Source organism: Helianthus annuus, chromosome 7 (genome assembly GCF_002127325.2).
Source record: "Helianthus annuus cultivar XRQ/B chromosome 7, HanXRQr2.0-SUNRISE, whole genome shotgun sequence".
In the NCBI taxonomy this organism is placed as follows: domain Eukaryota; kingdom Viridiplantae; phylum Streptophyta; class Magnoliopsida; order Asterales; family Asteraceae; genus Helianthus; species Helianthus annuus.
Genome location: NC_035439.2, coordinates 88,636,716 through 88,657,133, shown reverse-complemented (window position 1 = coordinate 88,657,133; position 20,418 = coordinate 88,636,716). Strand labels below are relative to the sequence as shown.

Genomic DNA, 20,418 nt, shown 5'->3' with positions numbered 1-20,418 from the left:
AATTGTTGGTGCATTCGTCTGTCACCTACGTCTTGTATCGAGTCTTGTATAGAATAGGTTAGAATAGGGCACGGACCAAGAAATTGGTAATTGCAAGTGATTCCGCTTGAAATGACATCTTGTCATTTCAAGCAAAACCACATATCATTCTGATTCCGCTCGAAACTGTAATGCATGATTTTGCTTGAAGTGTTTCATTGTGATTCTGCTTGAACTGAACATGTTATGTTCAAGCGGAATATGGTGCCTATATATAGGGATGTTTGGAGCGAAATCATTATCTTAGTCTTCTGGTTTGCCACGAAGTGCTGCTGAAGTGTTGTCGTGCTTGTAAAAGGTTTATATATCAATAAAATCAACAGTTTAAAGTGAATACGGCTGAAATAAGACTGATTCATTAGTTTCCGCCTCTTGAATTGGTGAATTACTCTTCTGATCGACTCGTTCGGATCTGAAAACGTTCCTACAAGTGGTATCAGAGCTCAGGAGGAAGAGTTCTTGCCATTTCAGCTATATTTTCTGCTTTTCTACACCTTCTTCTTCAAAATTGAAAATTTTTCACGGTAAAATTGGCTCAATTTTTCACAGAATACTCGTAATCATGTTTTGATAAATCCTTGAAAGTTTCACAATTAAAATCGAGTTAAAATTTGATTTTTACTTAATTCCGCTTGAAATGTTGCTCGAAATGATGACATCATAGTGATTTCACTTGGGTTTGATCCTTATTTCGCTTGAAAATTGCTCAAAACCGAGATTCCGCTTGAAAAGTTAGGGGTTGATTCCGCTCGAACAGAGGTTTCGCTTGAAGAATAACCTGATTCAGCTTCAGCTGGTTATTCCGCTTCAAATCATCACAGGAGATTCCGCTTGAACTTACTTTGTGATTCCGCTTCCACTATTCCACTTGAAAGACTGTTATTGTAGATTCCGCTTCAAAAGAAGGTTTCGCTTGAAACAAATTGTTCTTGGTATCTCGCTTGAAAGTGTAACTTGGTAGATTGTGAATTTTTGAAAAAAAAATGAATTATGGACAACGAGTTTTATAATGCCTTTGCTGGTCCAATGAACATTACTCAGAGTGCATTGCTTGAGAATGAAACGGGGACATCACAGAAACCACCTAAGCTCTTGGATATTGATGATTACAATGGTTGGTCCGAACTTTTTGGAAATTGGGTTGAAGCTTATCATTTGGATGCATGGGAGCATACTGAAGTTCAATATGAAAGACCAACAAAGAATGGTAATCAAATAATGACAATCAGAGAAATGAGTGCTGAAGAGAAAAAGAAGTATAGAGATGAGAAATTGATGGTGAGTCTGTTACAGCAAGCAATTAAAGACGACATATTGATTTTGCTTCAACATGATGGAAGTGCATTTTCGATCTGGAATGAATTGGAAGCAAAATTTCTGGGAAGTGATGATATGCTCAAAAACAAGATGTCACTGATGAAGAAAGAATTTGATCTATTTCATGGTTTGAAATCAGAAAACACCAAGAAAGTTATTGAATGATACTGTAACTTGGTGAGAAATATGACGAAATTAGGAATCAAAAAGGATACAGATAAGCTGATTGAGAAACTTGCGGATGCGTTACCACATGATATTTGGGGAACGTATCTGATGATGTTGAGAAACAACAGAAAAGAATATAAAAAACTAACACTGGGAGAGTTTATCAAACATCTTGAAGCTCAAGAGATGGAGCAGAGAAAGATTGCCAGGATGAAGAACTATGATGGAGAACAAGACATCGGATTGTATTTCAAGAGTGGTGTTAGTGAAAAGACAAATTTTTCTCCAAAGGTTGAAACTGCTTATAATGCAAAAGGTTCTTCTGAAAGTTCATCTCAGGGATCAAGCAGCACAACAGGATTCTCTTCATTTCCAACATATGACCCACAGTTTTCTACAACAAAGAGTGGCAAAGTTCTTCAATGCAACATTGCCTTAAAGCTTGAAAATGATCAGAATTATACTGAGGAAGTTGCTAAAAGTCACATGTCTTTATTGGTGACAGTGCGAGGCTTAGTTGCAGGGAGGATCGGGAATCCAATGCTCACGAAAGAGGATTACGATCAAACTGATGCTGAGGAAATGGAATTAATGGATATTAAATGGTGCATGGCTAGTGTGTTGAGACGGGCAGGAAAGTTTAAACAGATCACAGGCAGAGATGATTTTCGCGAGGCACATGTTTCAACTTTAGGTTTTGATAAGTCTAAAGTTACTTGTTTTCGTTGCAGGGAAAAGGGGCATTTCAAAAGAGAGTGCACAAACCGAGAAGCGAGTGGAGCTCAAAATCCTTTCGGAAACAACGACTACTACAAAAAGGCGATTTATCATCAAGTCACACAACAGCCATATCAACAACAACAGGCGCCGCATCAGGCACAAACTGCACATGGTAGAAAAGAGATTGAAGATTCAAAGAGAGCATGTCTGGTTAATCAGGGCAAGGATGGTAGTTTTAGCTGGGATAAATATATTCCAACAGACAGTAAAGTATGCTTGGCAGATCAAGATGATGAAAAATTGCCTGAAGGATTCAGTTGGGACAATTTTTTCCCAGATCAAGAATTCATGGCCAAAGAGATGCTAAACGCTAAAGCTTTTGTTGCAAATGCTTCTGATATATGTTGGGCTGAAAAATATAGAAAACTTAGGGAAGCTGAAGAAGAAAAATGGAGAAGAATTGAAGAAGAGGAAGAAGAAGAAGAAAGAATGAAAGCTGAAGCTGAGAAAAAGAAAAGAAAAGAAGTTGTTCTAGTAAGAAGAACAGTCAAAGAAGTTCCAGAGTTTGAAATCAAAGCTGATACTGAAACAGTCAAAGTTTCGGAGAAGTGTATGAATTGTGATTCTTTGATCAAGCAAAACAATGAATTGCTGCACAATATAAAAAGGTTGAAAGAATCATATGATACTTTGAACAGAGAGATTAACAAGTACACCGAGTCGAATTGTGAACAAGCTGTAGCAATGAATACACTCAAAGGAGCTTACATGAGACAACTTGATGACGTCAACTACTACACAGAAAAGTGTGCTGAGCTGGAATTGAAGTTGGCAACACAAAGAATTGAAACTGAAAGAGTCAACAATTTATTAAAAAGTTACTCATATTCTACTTTTGTTGTTGACAGGATTTTTCCGATTGTGGAGAGACTGAAGACTTTTGAAGAAGAAAAGACTTTGGAAGAAAAGAAGAGGATGAAGTAGAAATTTCTGGTAAGAAACCAAGTGTTGTCTACAATAGATGTCCGCCCCCGGTCGAAAATGGATATTCGCCTTGAAATCCAAATTCCGAAAGAGTCAAAAAGGTAATTAACTTACAATGGGAGTCTGGGCCGTCAGATAACTTGCCAGAAAATATTGATGTCACGTTCACATCGTCTGACACTGATCATGAGTCTTAAGTTGATAAAAAGTGTGGTCGATCAGGTGTTGGATAGAGATGACATTGAGGAATCAAAAATGGAGTCAAAGTCCGAGTCAAAGTTTGAGTCTAACACATCAAAGACAACAATCAAAAAGGAAAAACGGGTTTATGATAAAGAATTTTTGCTATCAAAATCTATTTTGAATGACGAACCGGTCAAAGTAGCATATACTTTGAAAGATTCTGACAAATTATATTCTGATGAGATTTTTCCAATAAGAAGTGTTAAACTTGAAATGATTAAAAAGGTTTTCAAAATCACAGAAATTAATATTTCTGAAATAAAAGATTTAAATCTTTCTAGAAAACCTAAACAATACACTTCAAGAGATCAACAAAGAATTAACAAGAAAATGGGTTACAATTGTGGTTATAGTTTCCAAAAGAAATCAAACCATAATGGTAATGTCAAAAAGAAAGGTCTTGGCTTTAATCAACCGAAAAATCATAAAAATGAAAAAGTTTATCAACCAAAAACTGTGTTTGTTTCAGGAAAATCTTCAGAAGATGAGAAAGAGCAAGCTTTCAGGAAGCAGACAAATCAAGAATTCCTTGCCAAGAAGCAAGAGGAATTGAAGAAGAATGTTGTTCAGAAAAAGACAGAAACAAGAACCTGGTTTCAGTGCAAAACTGCTGGTCATATTGCTAGGAACTGTCCGAAAACATTCAAACCAAAACAGGAAGTTTTTGAGAAACTAAAAGAAAAGATTGTTGAGAAAGTCGAACCACCAACGAAAAAACTTAAAGTTTTTGAAAATTCAATTTATGAAGTTGGTGAGTGTTCGAAAAATGTTTTCAAAAAAAAAGGAGAAACTTAACAATCAAATATGGGATGTTAAGAAATCAAAAGACAGTTCTGGTGATGAATCTGACTCCATAAAATCAGAGGAGCCGCATGTTGTTGAAAAAGAAGAAAAGAAAGTTCCGCCAGTGGATGATGTGAATTTTCCACCACTGAATGCTAAAAATTGGAAATCTAAAATAGGAAAAGTTGAAATTTCAAATCAATTCTTTTCTAAAAAAAAGAATTGGATGTTGAAAAAGCCTTTAACCCTGCAGTGAAAAATATTTTTGGAAAAATGATTGAGGGGAAGGCTAAAGGGGTAAAGGAGTTTTATCAATCGAAGAGGAAAGATTGAACCCCAAGTGAGACTGAAAAGGTTACACCCAAGGCTGGTCAGGCTTGGGTGAATATCTTCTTTATTGAATAGAAACTTGACTTGCCGGAGCTCCCAAGTTGGTAATCGCGGAGCATGAATCTGCATCATTGTTGAAATTTTTTAAAAAGTTAAAATTTGAGAAGTGTGAATTGCCGGAACTCCCAGGTTGGTAAGTGTGGAGTAGGAATCGGCACCTTGAGAATTCAACCAACAAGTGGTAATTGGTTGAAAAGCATTGTTGAAAATGTATGATAGTTGATCTTACAAGTGATTAATCAAGGTCATTATGTTGAACTTGATTTAACTATCTATTCAAAAGTTTTGGTAAACAAAGTGATGAAGTGACCCCAAACCTGCAAGTGGTTGATAAACAAACTTATTTTCCGGAAAGACCATTTTGATTAAAACAAACTTAAGTGTTTTGAAATCATAATGGGAAAATAGTTTGTTGTGAGGGGGAGTTCTGATTGTTTATGCCAAGTGGATGGAGAATTGAGGCGATTCATATCAGTTTGTCATGTTCTTGTACAGTTTGTTTTCAAATTTCTTTTAATATGTTTGCATTTTAGGGGGAGTAAAAATTTCAGAAAATCCAAAAACATTAGAAAATTTGAAAAATTCAAAAACATGATAAAATGAAAAATGAGTTTCTGTTGCATAAAAGAGGAAATGATAGTACATCAGTGGACTATCACAACACGCTAAAGAAATGTAAAGTTAAAAATGTGATAAACAATCTCACTGCGGATGTGTCAGTAGGTTTTTACACATTTAGTAGATTGTGACGAGATATAAACCTAAAATCAAACTTGCTTATCTCGTGGGGAACATTTCTTGGATATATGGGTAACCCCCCAAATCTTGTTTGAAAGGTCCCTCTTTCTGAGATACTAGGTCTTTATACTCAGTGATATCTGGGGTATTATCCCGGGACTTCTGCTGAATGGAAATTCTGACCTAGTCCCCGTATAATACTTACTGCAAATGCTTGAAACATAGCACAACCCTCAGCAAAAATGATGAAACAATAATATTGATAATCATTGCTGTTGAAGAAAAGATCCTCTAAAGGGGACACACCAAAAGTCGAACCGTCATCTCTCTGCTGAACGGAAGTTCTGACCTGAGCTCTCACGGTTTCGCATCTAACCCCTTTACTGATATCATCTGTGGTATACTCACCTGTAAGACTGAATATTGGGATCTGGATACGGGAGTATATTCAAGTGGTGGGACACGCGAATAAGTTTAAGTTCTTAAGACATTAATTTCGTATCTCGGAATAGTTGAAATTTGTGTGAAAATTTACGTGGATTGGTATACTGACAATCTAGGTGAATTGTTTAGAACTTAAAATGAAATCAAGCTTAACGGTGTTAGTGATTTGTCTCAAAGACTGATATGATCCTCTTGCACGAACTCAAAAAAATATTGTCTGTAAATTTTTCTTTACTGCATTTAAAATTCAAAAATCCAAAAAGATTCTTAGTGTGTTTTAGTATAAATTTTTGAAAAATTCAAAAAGATTTTTGACATCTGATGTAGAAAAGCTGATCTTCGAAATTCCAAGTGTTAGACATGAAGAACAGGTTTGGATAAAGAGTGTATGAAGATGATTGTATTTGAAAAATGGTTTTCAAAGATAAATCATTATTGAATGTTTCTTGCAAAAGGTTTATAAATTTTAAAGATTTAATCTTTGAGAAACTTATGTGGGTGGTAGAGATTTTGCAGGTATGAAGATAGATCAAAGCCAGATTCAGATATCTGAGCAGATGGTGATTTCCAGACTACGATCCCAGCAAATTGAGAGGGGGAGTCTGAAGGACAAAGTGCCAGGTTCTGATTCTAAGATTGCTAATGCTAATGAATTTTAAAGATTCAACATTCGAGGGAGAGGAGTTTGTTGGTGATAGAGATTGAGTAAGGATGCTTACAATGGAAAATACTTCGAAAAAGCACGAAGACTGATAAAGACTGAAGGTTTGACAACCGAACACTCGACACTGAAGACTCCGTCAACATCCGAGTGGGAGTTTGTTGGTGCATCCGTCTGTCACCTACGTCTTGTATCGAGTCTTGTATAGAATAGGTTAGAATAGGGCACGAAATCCAAGAAATTGGTAATTGCAAGTGATTCCGCTTGAAATGACATCTTGTCATTTAAAGCGAAACCACATATCATTCTGATTCTCTCGAAACTGTAATGCATGATTTTGCTTGAAGTGTTTCATTGTGATTCCGCTTGAACTGAACATGTTATGTTCAAGCGGAATATGGTGCTTATATATAGGGATGTTTGGAGCGAAATGATTATCTTAGTCTTCCGGTTTGCCACGAAGTGCTGCCGAAGTGTTGTCGTGCATGTAAAAGTTTTGTATATCAATAAAATCAACAGTTTAAAGTGAATACGGCTGAAATAACACTGATTCATTAGTTTCCGCCTCTTGAATTGTGAATTACTCTTCTGATCGACTCGTTCGGGTCTGAAAACGGTCCTACAAAAATAGAAATAATCTAAATAACTAACAACCCGCAAATGGTGCTAGCTACCCACGACTTCCATAACGGTCAATAAGCTATGCACTTGTGGAATATTGAGAGCATATTCCCCAAGAATATCGGCAAGACTTGGTCCAATGTCTATGCTCCTGCAAAACAAGCTCAAACATAACGAGAGCAACCGTTAGTGTAAGGATAACAATAAGGATCCTGGATCCCGGTCCTGCAACATCTTCTGAGGATCCTTAATTCAAACAGAATCGAGGATCCATGATCCTGGCAATATTTGAGGATCCGTGATCCTTGGGTTTAGAAAATCTACCCCTAACACTTAACAGTTGAAGGTTTGTTAGGATCTGAGTTTGGATTGATTGTAATTTGTGTTTGAATTTAGATGAACAATGAAAGAGTAGTGCTGCGGAAATTAAATGGAAGCAAACTTTTCACAATCAAACAGAAGAAATGCTTTCAATCATACATTTTCAACACAGAATCAAATGATTAAATTTATTTCAAACTTTTATTACAATGCATGTATGATTTGCAAACTCCCCCTCAACCCGAGCTCAGTGTTTGTTCGTGCAGGAAGAATGATGGTGAAAGAGCTGAACAGAACAGTACAGAGTACTGTTCTATTTATAGGCACTAGCAAACTGCTGAGCATCTAAGCTGATGTCACCATGAAAGTGACATCTAACCTCCTAACAAACTCTTAACAACTGACCTATACAAACACTGCTATGCTAACCACTGATGTTACAATTCAATACATAAAGTAAGCATAAACTGCTGCTGCATTCTTCCACTGCTGTGAACCCAGCAGTACTTGTCATGATCAGCAGTGCTTGAAACAAGGCAGTAGATTGAGCAGCAGAGCTTTAGTTCTTCAACAGACTTTGACTTGAACAGCAGTTGTAGGTCAGCAGTTTGCATGATCAGCAGATAGGAGGTCAGCAGATGTTGAAACCACTTTCAAGGAGAGAGACTTGCAACCAAACATCTGCTTAGTCTGGATCCACTGCTCTCTTCCAGTTTTGGCTTTCATTATTTGTTCCTTTGGTAGGGTTCAATCCCAACAATCTCCCCCTGGAACAGATAATGCCAAAACTCTTCATTATTGTAGATCTTTAGTGCCTCATCAGCAGTTCCCTTATTTGCCTTTTGAGTTGTAACTCAAAGGTTAAGGCATCTGTATCATCATCATCCCTACTAAGTGGAAGATCAAGGAGATCCTACAAATCTTCAAGACTCAGGCCCAGAGCTTGTTCCCTTGTTAGTTTCTTCACTTTGCCACTAGACTTGAACACTGTCAGTACGTGGGTCTGTTTATCAGTTTTCCACTTTAGTACTTTTGAGCCTGGTGGGTTTCTTGGGAGTTGTTTATTTGATGAGGTATTTGGAGATGCTGGCCTATTCATGACTGGCTGAGCAGTACTTGCAGATTGTTCCAGTTCAGATTCTTCTTTCATCATTAGCATAATTCCCTCTTTTACAAGGTCATTTCCAGCAATTAGATCTTGAACTATTTCAGCACCCAACTGGTTTTGACTCCATCTTTTGTAGATGGCAGCACCAGCAGGAGCAGTGGTTCTTTTGGCTTGCAGGCTTGGTGGTCTTTTTGAAAGCTCTGCTTTGGAGTAGTCATGTTTTTGTGGAGCTGTTGGATCTTTCTTCCTAAGCTCCTCCAGCCTTTTGTATGTGGCCCTGACCCTAGCTTCTCCCCACTTTGACACAGAGTTCCTTGACCCATAATCAGCTGTGATAAGCTCCTCTTTCATTCTCTTCAACTCTAATGCCTTTTGAGCTTCAAACTGTTTGAATTTTTCAGGAGGAGTCTGCTGGACATTATCTTTGATCATTTCATGAATCCTGGCTACTTCTTTTTCAAGCTCAGGAATGGTCTAGTTTTTGTACATGTGTTTCTCCCCCTTGTATTTCTTGTAGGTCATGATATTTTCAATGTAGTCTTTTCTCAGGGTCTCATCTGCCCTTTCTGAAATTTGTTGACTAACATTTTTGGCAAATTCCTCCATTGATCTGACCTGTGTGAGAAGAAACTGATAGTTTTGCTGAAATTCCCTATCAGATTTCCCTTGTTTATTTTTGTTAGCGATATCCTCTGCTTGCTTGGCTTTAATTTCTAAATATTCTTCAATGTTGTTTGGCCTAGGATATCCTTTAATTGAAGGCAAGCTCCTTTTGGCAGGGTTATCCTCATAGTAGAAAGATTTGATTTCATCTATAACTGCTATGAGTTCTAAAGGAAACACAACACCTGCAAGAGGTAATGGCTTTTGAATTTGAGTTGAAGAGAGAAGAATGAGTTTTGGAATTGTGAAAAGTGCTTGGGATTTTGAAGCTGTTGATGGTGATGATGGAGAATCATCATCTGATATGATACTCCTTCTCCTTTTTATTTTTGGAGAGGCGGATGATGTTTTGGGTGGAACAGTGGAGGTGATTTGAGTGGCAGTGGTTTGTGACTGACTAACAGTTGTTGAAACAACTGGTGTTTCAACCACTGTTGCCATTACAACAGATGTTTTGACATCTTCTGTCTTCTGCTTTATGGCAGGAAATGATGGTGATAGGGCAGTGGTAGTGGTGTGTGTTGAAGTGGTGTGTGTTGTAGTGAGAGCAGTTGTTGTAACAACTTAAGTACCAGCAGAGGTTGGAACAACAGAAGTTTTAGCAACTGTTTGGGTGGAGGTTTGATGTTGGTGGCTTTTGGATGGTGGTTTTGAAGTATGCTTAGGAAGACTGGATGGTGTGGATTTGGGTTTCCTTACTTTTCTAGTAAGATTTCTTTTTGGAACAGGATTTTGATCATCCTTTTCACCAGAACAACCCTGCTCATTCAGCTTCATGAAAGCTCTCTTCTCTTCATTCCACCTTGATAAGTCCTTTGCCGCTCTATCCCTTTTTACACTTATGACACCATCATCAAGTGCATTCTGGGTAACATCAAGCTTTTTGCTACCATCTGGCAAAGGAATGTTTCTGAGCATTGCATCCTTTTCTGGATCAAGTTACACCCCATTATCAATCCCTTTCATTATCCATTCCTTAATTTTCTCCCCCTTTTTGGCATTATCTGAGGGGATTTCATCAATATAAAGAACTGTTGGAGGAGCAGTGCCAGTGGTTGCCAACAGATGTGTTTTTAGAGCCTTGATGTCTGCCTGTGTGGTTTTGAAACTAGACTCCATTGCTTCTCTGAGCTCTTGAACATGTTTTTCATGCTGCTGCTCAGCCATCTGTTGTTGTTGGTGGAGAAATGGTTGAAAAAGATTCCAGAGCTCATTTGTAACGTCTGCTGGTGGTGGAGCAGGTGCTTGAGGTGGAACATCAGTGGATGGTACCATTTGAACTGTTAACAACTGTTGCAGCATGTCTTTGATTTCTACAACAGATGTATCCAGCTTTTCAACTCTTTCCGTCAATTCCTGGTACTTTAAACCATCACCCAATTTAATGGGATCATCTGATTTCCCACTAGCAGCGGTTTTATCAGAGGTTGAGGTAGGGAGTGTACTCTAAACATCAACAACTAATGCCCCTTTTTCTTGGTACTGGGGTCTTCTTCCTTCAACACTTGATAATCTTTTGATGGAACCAGTGGTTAATACAAACTCACTAGCAGATAACAGAGGTGTTATGGAAGGAATTGCCTCTAAGGAAGTCTTATTGATGTAACCACTGTCCAAGTGTAAACCTGTAGGTTCAACACTTGTAGTGGCTGCTTCACTTGGATTACCACCAAGAGTTACTTGTAACTCAAGTGGTGTAACCTCCTCAGGTTGTGTTGGTAGGTTAGCAAAGATTGATACATCAAGCCCAGTCTCTTGTTGAGGTATATTCTCATGAACAGGTGAGTGAGAAGGACTGGTTTGTGCTAGGTTCAAATCAATTGCATCCAACAGTAGTTTGGTGTTTGGAGGAATTGGGGATGTGAGGGTAGGTTTAGAAAGCGAAATTGCCCCGGGTATTGGGCTGTGGATGATGGAAACGAGTGCTTCCAGAGCATCATGATGTGGTGACCCTATTTGTACAACCTGTTCTTTTTGTGAAGAGACAGGAGGAGTTTCAGGTATGGGTTGAGATATTTTTACCAACTGCTGTGAGGAAGAAGCAGCAGTGGTTTGTTGTGACTTTTGTGCTGTCACAGGCAGTTGCTCTGGTATCTCATCCTCCAGAGTTGCCTTTTTGGTGGGTTTGGGGGGTTTTTGATTTTTCTTTTTCTGTGGCTTTTTGGTGATTTTAGGTGTGGGTTTCAAGGCAGTGGGTTGGCTACCTTGATCACCTTGAGCAGTGGGCTCAGCAGCAGATACCTGAGGAGCAGTGTTTGCTGCTAAAGTCTGCTCAGGCACCTCTGCTTGTGTTTTGCAAGGTGTTGACATTCTTGTAAATGTTTCAGCAGTTAAGCTGTTTATCTGAAAAGAGTCACCTTGGTTTATTACCGCAATATCATCTTTACTGAATATTTTCTCAAAATAATAACTTAAAAATCTTGGAAACAGTAGAAATGATTTTGTTTCAACATTTTTAACCAGATCATTGAAGATTACTTGGGAAATAATTGAAATTTTCTTCTTGAAGTATAGCATATCCCAGATTTTGAATCCTCAATGGTATTTCATTAAAAGAAGTGGTTTTATTTGAAACACACATGAGGAGGGTATGGAATAAAAATCGTGTTGCAGAAGGGAAGAAACCTTTTTGTAAGGTATCCCTCTTCATCATCGTGTCTGCATACCCTCGCTCAATGAAGTCAATTTTTAACTCGTTTTTAGGGAAAGAAATTTTACCTTCCTGATCATCGAGCTGAAAGACCTCTGATATGGATTGCGCTGTGATTCGGACTGCTTTCTTCTGCAGAGTAGAGTTAATGGCTATGACATCTTCTCCTTGTGTTTCAAGGGTACAATTTTTCCATAACTCTCTCTGAGTTTGCAGGTAAATGGGTGCATCAACGGTTAACAAAGTCTTGTACTTTGATGCGTTGAGCATATTGAGGATAGAGTTAAATGTATCGATGGTGCCGGGTTTTCTGAGAAGACCCAGAAGATTATGAGACAGTTTGTGTGGGATTTCTGTGGAGGTAGCCTTTTGAGAGGCCCCTTTAGACGATTTTGCGGATGATTTCGATTTTGTCATTTTGAAGATGAGGATCGAAAATGAGATTGTTTGTGAAGAAATTTGATGAAATGTGATGGAAACTCCTTTGAGAAGAGAACTTTTAAGAATTCAATTCGACAGTGAAACCCTGTTTGGGGTTTGAAAGGGGGGTTTTATGGAGGAAAAATGAATGCTGATGTGGCAGCGGTTACAAAAGGTCTGACCACTATGTACTATCCGCATGCCATCCCCTGGTGAAATGAAGGACAGTACTTTTGAACAGTACTTTTTGTGAAAACAACTGGTGAAGACAGTAGTTTTAACGATAATGGAGAACAGTGGATGCTTTTAACTATCCGTGGATAGCACAGCAGTGGATACAACACTGATTTGGAACATCAGTGCTTATCAGAGGAAAATGAGAACAGGGGATGACTTTCAGCAGTGGACAGACGTTTGAAGTAGAGCAGACTTTTGAACCCATCAGTGGTTATGGCAGACTTTTAGGATTTTAATGGAAAATTCATTTTTAGCTATTTTTAAGGATGGATTTTTGATTTTCTGAAAACATTTTAATGCTTTTATTCACAGAAAAACAGGATTTTGCCTGTTATTCCATGTTTAGCATACCAATCCTAGAGATCAAGCTTTCAAAGGTGGATGTGTCTAATGCTTTGGTTAGCACATCTGCCAGCTGATCCTTAGTTAGAACATGATGCAGAGAAATTAAACCTTTTTCATAGCAATCCCTCACAAAGTGATGTTTGATGTCGATGTGTTTGGTGGTTGAGTGAGAAACTGGATTTTTGATGATATTTTCTGCTGCCTGGCTGTCCAACATAAGTGGTGTCTTCAAGGCAGTGATACCAAAATCCAGTAACTGATTTTGAAGCCAGAGCAGTTGGGCTGTACAGCTTGCAGCAGCTATATATTCTGCCTCAGCAGTGGATGTGGAAACAGCTGCTTGCTTTTTGCTTTGCCAAGACACTAAGCAATTGCCTAGGAATTGGCACCCTCTTGAAGTTGACTTCCTTGTTTTATCACATCCAGCAAAGTCACTATCTGAGAAACCTGAAAGCTCAATTTTACCATCAGCTGGATACCAGATACCAAGTGTGGGAGCACCTTTTAGGTATCTGAATATCCTTTTTACAGCTATAAGGTTTGACTTTCAAGGGGCTGATTGGGATCTTGCACAAACACATGTTGCAAACATGATATCTGGTATAGATGGAGTTAGGTACAATAAAGACCCAATCATGCTTCTATATAAGGTCTGATCAACCAAATCATCCTTTTCTTCAGACATGACCAATTTATTGGTTGCAATGGGTGTACTACATGGCTTACAATCATTCATGTCAAATTTCTTTAAAAGCTCTTTGGCATATTTGCCGTGATGGATAAAAGTACCATTTTGCAGCTGCCTTACTTAGAGACCAAGAAAGCACTGGAGTTCACCCATTGCACTCATTTCAAACTCAGCTGTCATGAGTTACCTGAACTCTTCACACATTTTATTACATGTGCTTCCAAAAATGATGTCATCCACATAAATTTGGACAATCATCAAATCCTTCCCTCTCCATTTTAAAAACAATGTTTTATCAATCCTGCCTCTGGTGAAACCAATGGAAAGTAAAAAGGTGGACAGAGTTTCATACCAGGCCCTTGGTGCTTGTTTCAAGTCATACAAAGCTTTATTTAGCTTGTAGACATGATCTGGATTAAATGGATCCTCAAAACCTGGAGGTTGACAAACATAAACCTCCTCTTGAATCTTACCATAGAGGAATGCACATTTGATATCCATTTGATACACCTTGATGTTGTGGTTGACAGCAAAGGCCAGAAAGAGTCTGATAGCTTCAAGTCTTGCTACAGGGGCAAATGTTTCATCATAGTCAATGCCCTCTTCTTGTCTGAAACCTTGAACCACGAGCCTGGCTTTATTCTTGACAACAATACCCCTTCCATCAGTTTTATTTTTGAAGACCCATTTTGTGCCAATAGGACTCACACCCTCTGGCAATGGAACAAGCTCCCATACTTGTTGTCTTCTAAACTGTTGGAGCGCCTCTTGCATGGCTTCTACCCAGCTGTTGTCTTTCAGTGCCTCTTGGTACTTGACTGGTTGATGGAGTGATAGAAAACCTGCAAAAAGACAAATATTTTGGGATTGCCTTCTTGTGAGCACCCCTTCATTGATGTTGCCAATGATTTGATCTGGTGGATGAGATTTCAAGAAGATGAGCTCTCCTTGGTATGGAACAATGGCATTGAGTGGTGAGGGCCGCAGATGTGTGTCATCTGAGCTAACCACTGTTGGTGACTTTGATGACCCAACAGTGGCTTCAAAAGGTGGTGGCATAGGGGTTAAAGGTATGAACACCTGCTGACTTTGATCCACTGTTTGAGGACTTTTTTCAGCAGTGTTTGATGAGGTGGAAGCAGTAGTTAATGGGCTACTTTGGTCAACAACTGTTGAGGTAGCAGTGGTTGAGCTTTGACAACTGTTTTGAACAACTGATGCTCTCCCTATTGAAGCAGACTTTTGAGGAATGATGATTGATGTGGTCTAAATTATATATATTTTCATATCAATATTCCTACATTTTTTAGTAGCTTAAGAGTCATTTTTAATAAAATATATTTATAATTCGTTCATATATAAAAGTCTGATGATAGTAAATGAAACAAACTAAAATGATAAAATATGATGATCCTTGGTTAATTTGTTTAAGTGGTTATGAGTGTAATTAAAGAAAGGGAAATAAATGACAAGGAATTGAATCAATTCTTGTTAGTAATTGATTCATTAAATGCACTTATTTGTTTCAATGGCTTTTTACGTACAGGAACTTCCAAGTGGGAAAAGAATAGGGTAATAATTAAATGGACTGGGGATGTTTGTTGAAAAGAAAAAAAAGTGTGAAGACAAATTAATTTGGTGGATGGTGGCATATATTATTTGAGGAGGATAGCTTGCAATTCCATTCATGCCACCGGCAATCTAATTCATATTTCTTGTTTTGGGCGTGATGGGCTGGCCCACCAATTGTTTTATGATTCGCTAAAAGCCCATGAATCGTGGAGTGGATTTTGGTTCAAATACTACAACCCTACGACAATTGAAGGGGAGTTCGACGGAACAGAAAAAGCACAACGTTGGAGGCTGCGATCAAAGGAACAGGAAAGAAAAGATTTGTTCAAGCTTCAAAGCCATCATTCAAGATTTGAGTTAGGTTTGTAATTTATTATTTTTGGTTTTATTTAGACCTATGAATATGTTTTGCTACGCGGTTCAGACTTGTTTATTTTTCTGGATGATGATTCTTGGCTAATATCTTTCATAACTACCTAGGTTTTGATGAACTAGAGGATTGTAATGCGTTTGTGACATGTTTTCAGTTATTTGATGTGATTACATAACTTTTCTTTGATATTGATCTTGATATTGCATGTTGGCATGTTTTGGTTATTTTATTAGTCAATAAATTCAGCGGTTTAGGCACGAAGAAATTCCCCCTAGACTTAGGATTTAATTTAATTCGTTGATCTTAGGATTTTCGGGTTGAATATTGTGTTGAGAAATTGACCAAGTTGACTAATAATTAAAATCACTGTATTAAAACTTGCATCCTCATCTTGTGACTCGAAAGACGATTAGGGTGAGCTAGGTTATTAGCTAATTATTGGTGGGTAGATTGGGTGACCGATAGCTCGGGCTCGTTTATTGCATCGTGATTAAGGTTTCCTAGGATTTCAATTATCAAAGTTGGGTTTGCTTTGCGATTGTGGGATTCTCTCTCAACATTATTGTCTCTGAGGTCAAAAGGATTCTATTTTCGTAGGATTTGGTATCGATAGCTCGAGCCTGTTCGTTCTAGCACTTCACATTTAGTCTTGCTTTCTTGTTTGGGACATCTCTAGCGGGGGGTCAATCGAGGGAAATAGATATTTAACCGTTATCATTGTCACGTTAGCATTGCATGATTCTAGGGATTCGACACCTAGGTAGCCTTTATCTCATATATATTTGATCACAATTTGCTCGCGTGTTTGCTTCGTTTGCTCGTTTTGTTTCCTACGTTTTCTTGCTTATTTTAGTTGTTAATTAATTATTCAAAATCACTCAAAACAAATCTAAAAATTTGACTACTTATTCGATAGAGGTTCAATATCTAGAGTTTGCATATAGTGTCCACGGATTGATATCCGGTCTTGCCATCTACACTACATTGCGACCGGTGCACTTGCCGATTGTGTGTGGTTTAGGTTGTGATTCCATTTTTTAAAACTTGTTCGAATTTAATATACACATTTTCACACATCAAGTTTTTGGCGCCGTTGCCGGGGACACTGGCACTTTAGAGAACGACCTGAGTCGTCTATTTAGTTGTTTACTTGCTTTCGTAGATTTCCATTGCCTTTAGGTGCCTTTTGCTTGCAATCTGTGCCTTTAGGGTTAGATTTCCTTTAGTATTTAGATTAGTAGTCTCAGGTACACATTCCATCTTCTGCTTTTACTATGGGTGACAACGAGGCCCCAGTTAGGAGAGTCGTCGCAGACTACACCAGGCCGAATGCGGCCAATGCTCGATCCAGCATTACCCGACCCGCTATCGGAGTTAATCGCTGGCAGATTCCACCCCAGATCATCATGATGGTTACGAACACCATCCAGTTCCATGGATTACCTTATGAGGACCCGAATGTCCATATTTCTCGCTTTTCAGCTATCTGCGATACGTTTCAGGAGCAAGGTGTCACCGAGGATGCCTGCAAGCTGCGTCTATTCCCATTCTCACTTGCTGATCGTGCTCATGCTTGGTTGGAATCCCTTCCTGCGGGATCCATCACTACCTGGGCCGGTATGAAAGAAAAATTCTTATGCAAGTACTTTCCCCCTTCAAAAACTGCTCGTCTGAGGAGCATGATTCAAGAGTTTCGCCAAAAGGAGGGAGAGTCTTTCTATGAGACATGGGAGCGATTCAAGGAGTTGTTACTCAAGTGTCCTCATCACGGATTCGAGGATTGGGCGTTAGTTGAGAAGTTCCATTATGGAGTGACACCCGCTACGAGGAATATGCTGAACACCACTGCTGGTGGCAATCTAATGACTGCCAAGACACCTGAGGAGTGCATGGATATGTTCGAGGATATAGCGATGAGTAGCTACGAGTTTCCTGAGTCTAGAGATTCATCCACTACACATAGAGGAGTGCACAAGGTCGATGAGGTCACCAGGATGCAAGCACAGATTGATGCTTTGAAACAGCAGGTGGGTGATATGAAGGTACAGAAGGAGCAGCTATGCGAGATATGCACTGGTAGGCATGACACGACCGCGTGTCCTATTGCTCCTACTGAGACACCAGAGCAGGTAGAGTTTGTGGGTAATCGAAATCAAGGAAATTTCGGGGAGCATTACAATTCGAATTGGAGGAACCACCCGAATTTCAGTTGGAAGAACAACAACCCACCGGGGTTTCAGGAGCGTCAGAACTTGTTTCAGGACGCAGGAGCAGGATCGAGTTCGTATACGAATAAAAACCCCACGTTGGAGGAGATGCTGAGGCAGAACCAGGAGACAATGAAGCAGAATCAAGAGACCCTGGTTAAGCAGACACAGTTACTGACTCAGTTCATGACCAGAGAGGAGGCACGACATCAGGAGAACCAGTCGCGGTTCTTGGAGCATGAGACTTTCATGAAGAATCAGAGCATGGCTTTCCAGAATCTTGAGAGGACTGTAGGTGCGATGTCAGAGAAGTTGAGTCAGAGACCTCCTGGTGGTCTCCCTAGTAGCACTGAGGGTAATCCAAATGCCACCGCGAAAGCCGTTACTACGAGGAGTGGTCGAGGAGCTGTAGAGGTCGAGCCGGTAGTCAATGAGGACCCGAAGGTCGACGAGGAGATTGAGATGGAGACACCAGCTGGCAAAGTGCACCCTAGGCTGCGCCCAGCAAGTACAGCACAGTCCAGCGGGTCTTCAGGAGAGAAGAAGGAGGCAGAGAAGGAGCCGATGAGGGTGTATAAACCGACACCCCCTTACCCAGGTCGGTTGATAAAGGGTAAGGATGCAGAGTAGTACGGAAAGTTCCTCGAGATGTTGAAGAAGCTGCACGTGAATATTCCATTCGTAGAGGCTCTGTCAAAGATGCCGAAGTACGCGAAGTTTCTCAAGGACTTGCTCACGAATAAGAAGAAACTGGAGGACCTTTCTACTGTCACGTTGAGCGAGGAGTGTTCTGCCGTCTTGCAGAACAAGCTACCGAAAAAGGTGTCTGATCCTAGTAGCTTTACGATTCCGTGTCTGATCGGAAATCTCACCGTCAGCAATGCGCTGGCAGACCTAGGGGCTAGCATAAATCTTATGCCATATTCCATCTTTGCTAAGCTCAATCTAGGCGAGCCGTCTCCTGCGCGCATGAGTCTTCAGTTGGCTGATCGATCAGTGAAGTTCCCAAGAGGGATTGTGGAGAACATGTTGGTGAAGGTCGACAAATTCGTATTTCCAGTTGACTTCGTCATCCCTTGACATGGACGAGGACCCTGAGGTCCCACTTATTTTAGGACGTCCATTCCTTGCCACTGCACGCGCACTCATTGACGTGTACGACGGCAAGTTGACTCTTCGAGTTGATGAGGATGAAGTCACATTCGACATTCAGCATTCCATGAGGCATACCCAGCAGCATGATGACACTCTATACTTTATCGATACTCTTATGTCACATGTGGGTAGCCTCCTCATCGAGATTTGCGGAAGAGATACGTCTGATATGCAGGTTGTGAGTGTGGATGATCAGGGGAGTGGGGTCACTAAGTTGGATGTTGAGCAGGACCCTCTGCCGCAGGCTACCGAGCCTTCCTCTAGATTCGAGGTGTTTGAGGTCATCAAAGAAGAAGAGAAAATGGCTGACGAGTTTGATAGCTGGCCCGTGAAGGAAGCAGATGTTGGATTCCCACTCACACCAACAAGAACACGGGAGAAGGCGCAAAGAAGCTTGGATCAACATGTTGTAAGGGTGCAGAGATGGTATAAAAAGGAGGAACCACTAAAGTTTGCACAACACCATTCTCCTCATTACATGCCACGAATCAAGTTTGGTCCAGGTAAGTTTAAATATTGGTGGGTTGACCCGTTTGAGTTTTCTAGATTGTTTTTCAATTTCACAAATGATTTTTTATTGAAAACTGGAAAAAGAGTGGAATTGAACGGGTTAGACCGAGGCTGGATAAAGGAGAAACCTCCAGATTGAATTCAAGTGTGGGGAGGTTTTGTAAAGTTTTGTAATTTTATTTATTTGGTAGTTTGTGATACGTGTTTATTTGTATATTGAGTCGTTATTTTGTACCATGAGTCTAAGTTAGTTTATGATTCATGTTTTTATTGTCGAGTCGGTACTGCTTTGGTTTTGCTTGTTTTTGTTGATGCGGGTTTGAATATGTACCACCCGTACTCAATCTCCATTCGGGTGAGTTTGGAGCTGCTTTTTCAAATACCAGGCATTTACCGAGCTTGTCAGTTAGAGTCAAAGCCGATCGCGAAGGAAATGCTATACGATCGTGTACGGGTTCGGATTGATGACACGCGCAGCTGGCACTGATTTTTATCCAAACCAGCTAAGTCCTCTCCGATTCATTATTTTTTTATTTTTTTATATTATTTTTGGTTTTATTTCTTATTCTTTTTAGTTGTCTTTCATCCTACATTGGGGACAATGTAAATTTTAAGTGTGGGGATGGGAGACTACGTCTTTTTAGGTAGAATTGAGTCAAAAAATAAAAAATAAAAAAATAAAAAAATTTGAAAAAGAAAAAAAAAGAGTTGGCTTTGTGATTCCCAGTCTTTAGCGCATAGAAAACGAGAACCTTTTCAACACGTCGGTCAAAAACGGTTTAATTGTCGAATCTGCGAGTCGGAGAGCACTTGTTTCTTTAAGTTGCGGGATAGTAGGTTGACTGAATCGGTTTTGGGAAGTAAAAGGGTTTGGGATGCCTAGGATAGTGGATGGAGCCGGAGAGTTAATTAGTTGTGCATTGTCGATATCGGTAGCCCTTATTTTCCACATGATAGTGAGATTTGAGCCTTTACATGTTCATATTTATATGTTCACTATTTTCGTTTCATGTGTGTTTACCGACTTTGTTGCATTACTTTAGAACTTGTGCGTTTCGATA

General features: G+C 39.5%; 2 protein-coding genes and 1 non-coding gene across 3 annotated transcripts; 2 read left to right on the top strand and 1 right to left on the bottom strand.

Moving 5' to 3' along the window:
• The first annotated feature begins 16,759 nt into the window (after positions 1-16,759).
• On the top strand, positions 16,760-18,322 carry LOC110876320. Its single transcript, XM_022124495.1, has one exon. It carries the CDS (start codon positions 16,760-16,762, stop codon positions 18,320-18,322), a length of 1,563 nt encoding a protein of 520 aa, XP_021980187.1.
• On the bottom strand, positions 17,153-17,259 carry LOC118480749. Its single transcript, XR_004863726.1, has one exon. It is a non-coding gene; the product is annotated as a small nucleolar RNA R71 (small nucleolar RNA).
• Positions 18,323-18,340: 18 nt separating the features above from the next.
• Positions 18,341-18,772, top strand: LOC110876319. The gene has a single exon (XM_022124494.1). The coding sequence runs from the start codon at positions 18,341-18,343 to the stop codon at positions 18,770-18,772; it is 432 nt and encodes a 143-aa protein (XP_021980186.1).
• Positions 18,773-20,418: the final 1,646 nt, after the last annotated feature.

Excerpts from the sequence above, each read along its gene's own strand:
- LOC110876320 (XM_022124495.1), top strand. The coding sequence starts at position 16,760 with ATGGGTGACAACGAGGCCCCAGTTAGGAGAGTCGTCGCAGACTACACC.
- LOC110876319 (XM_022124494.1), top strand. The coding sequence starts at position 18,341 with ATGTTGAAGAAGCTGCACGTGAATATTCCATTCGTAGAGGCTCTGTCA.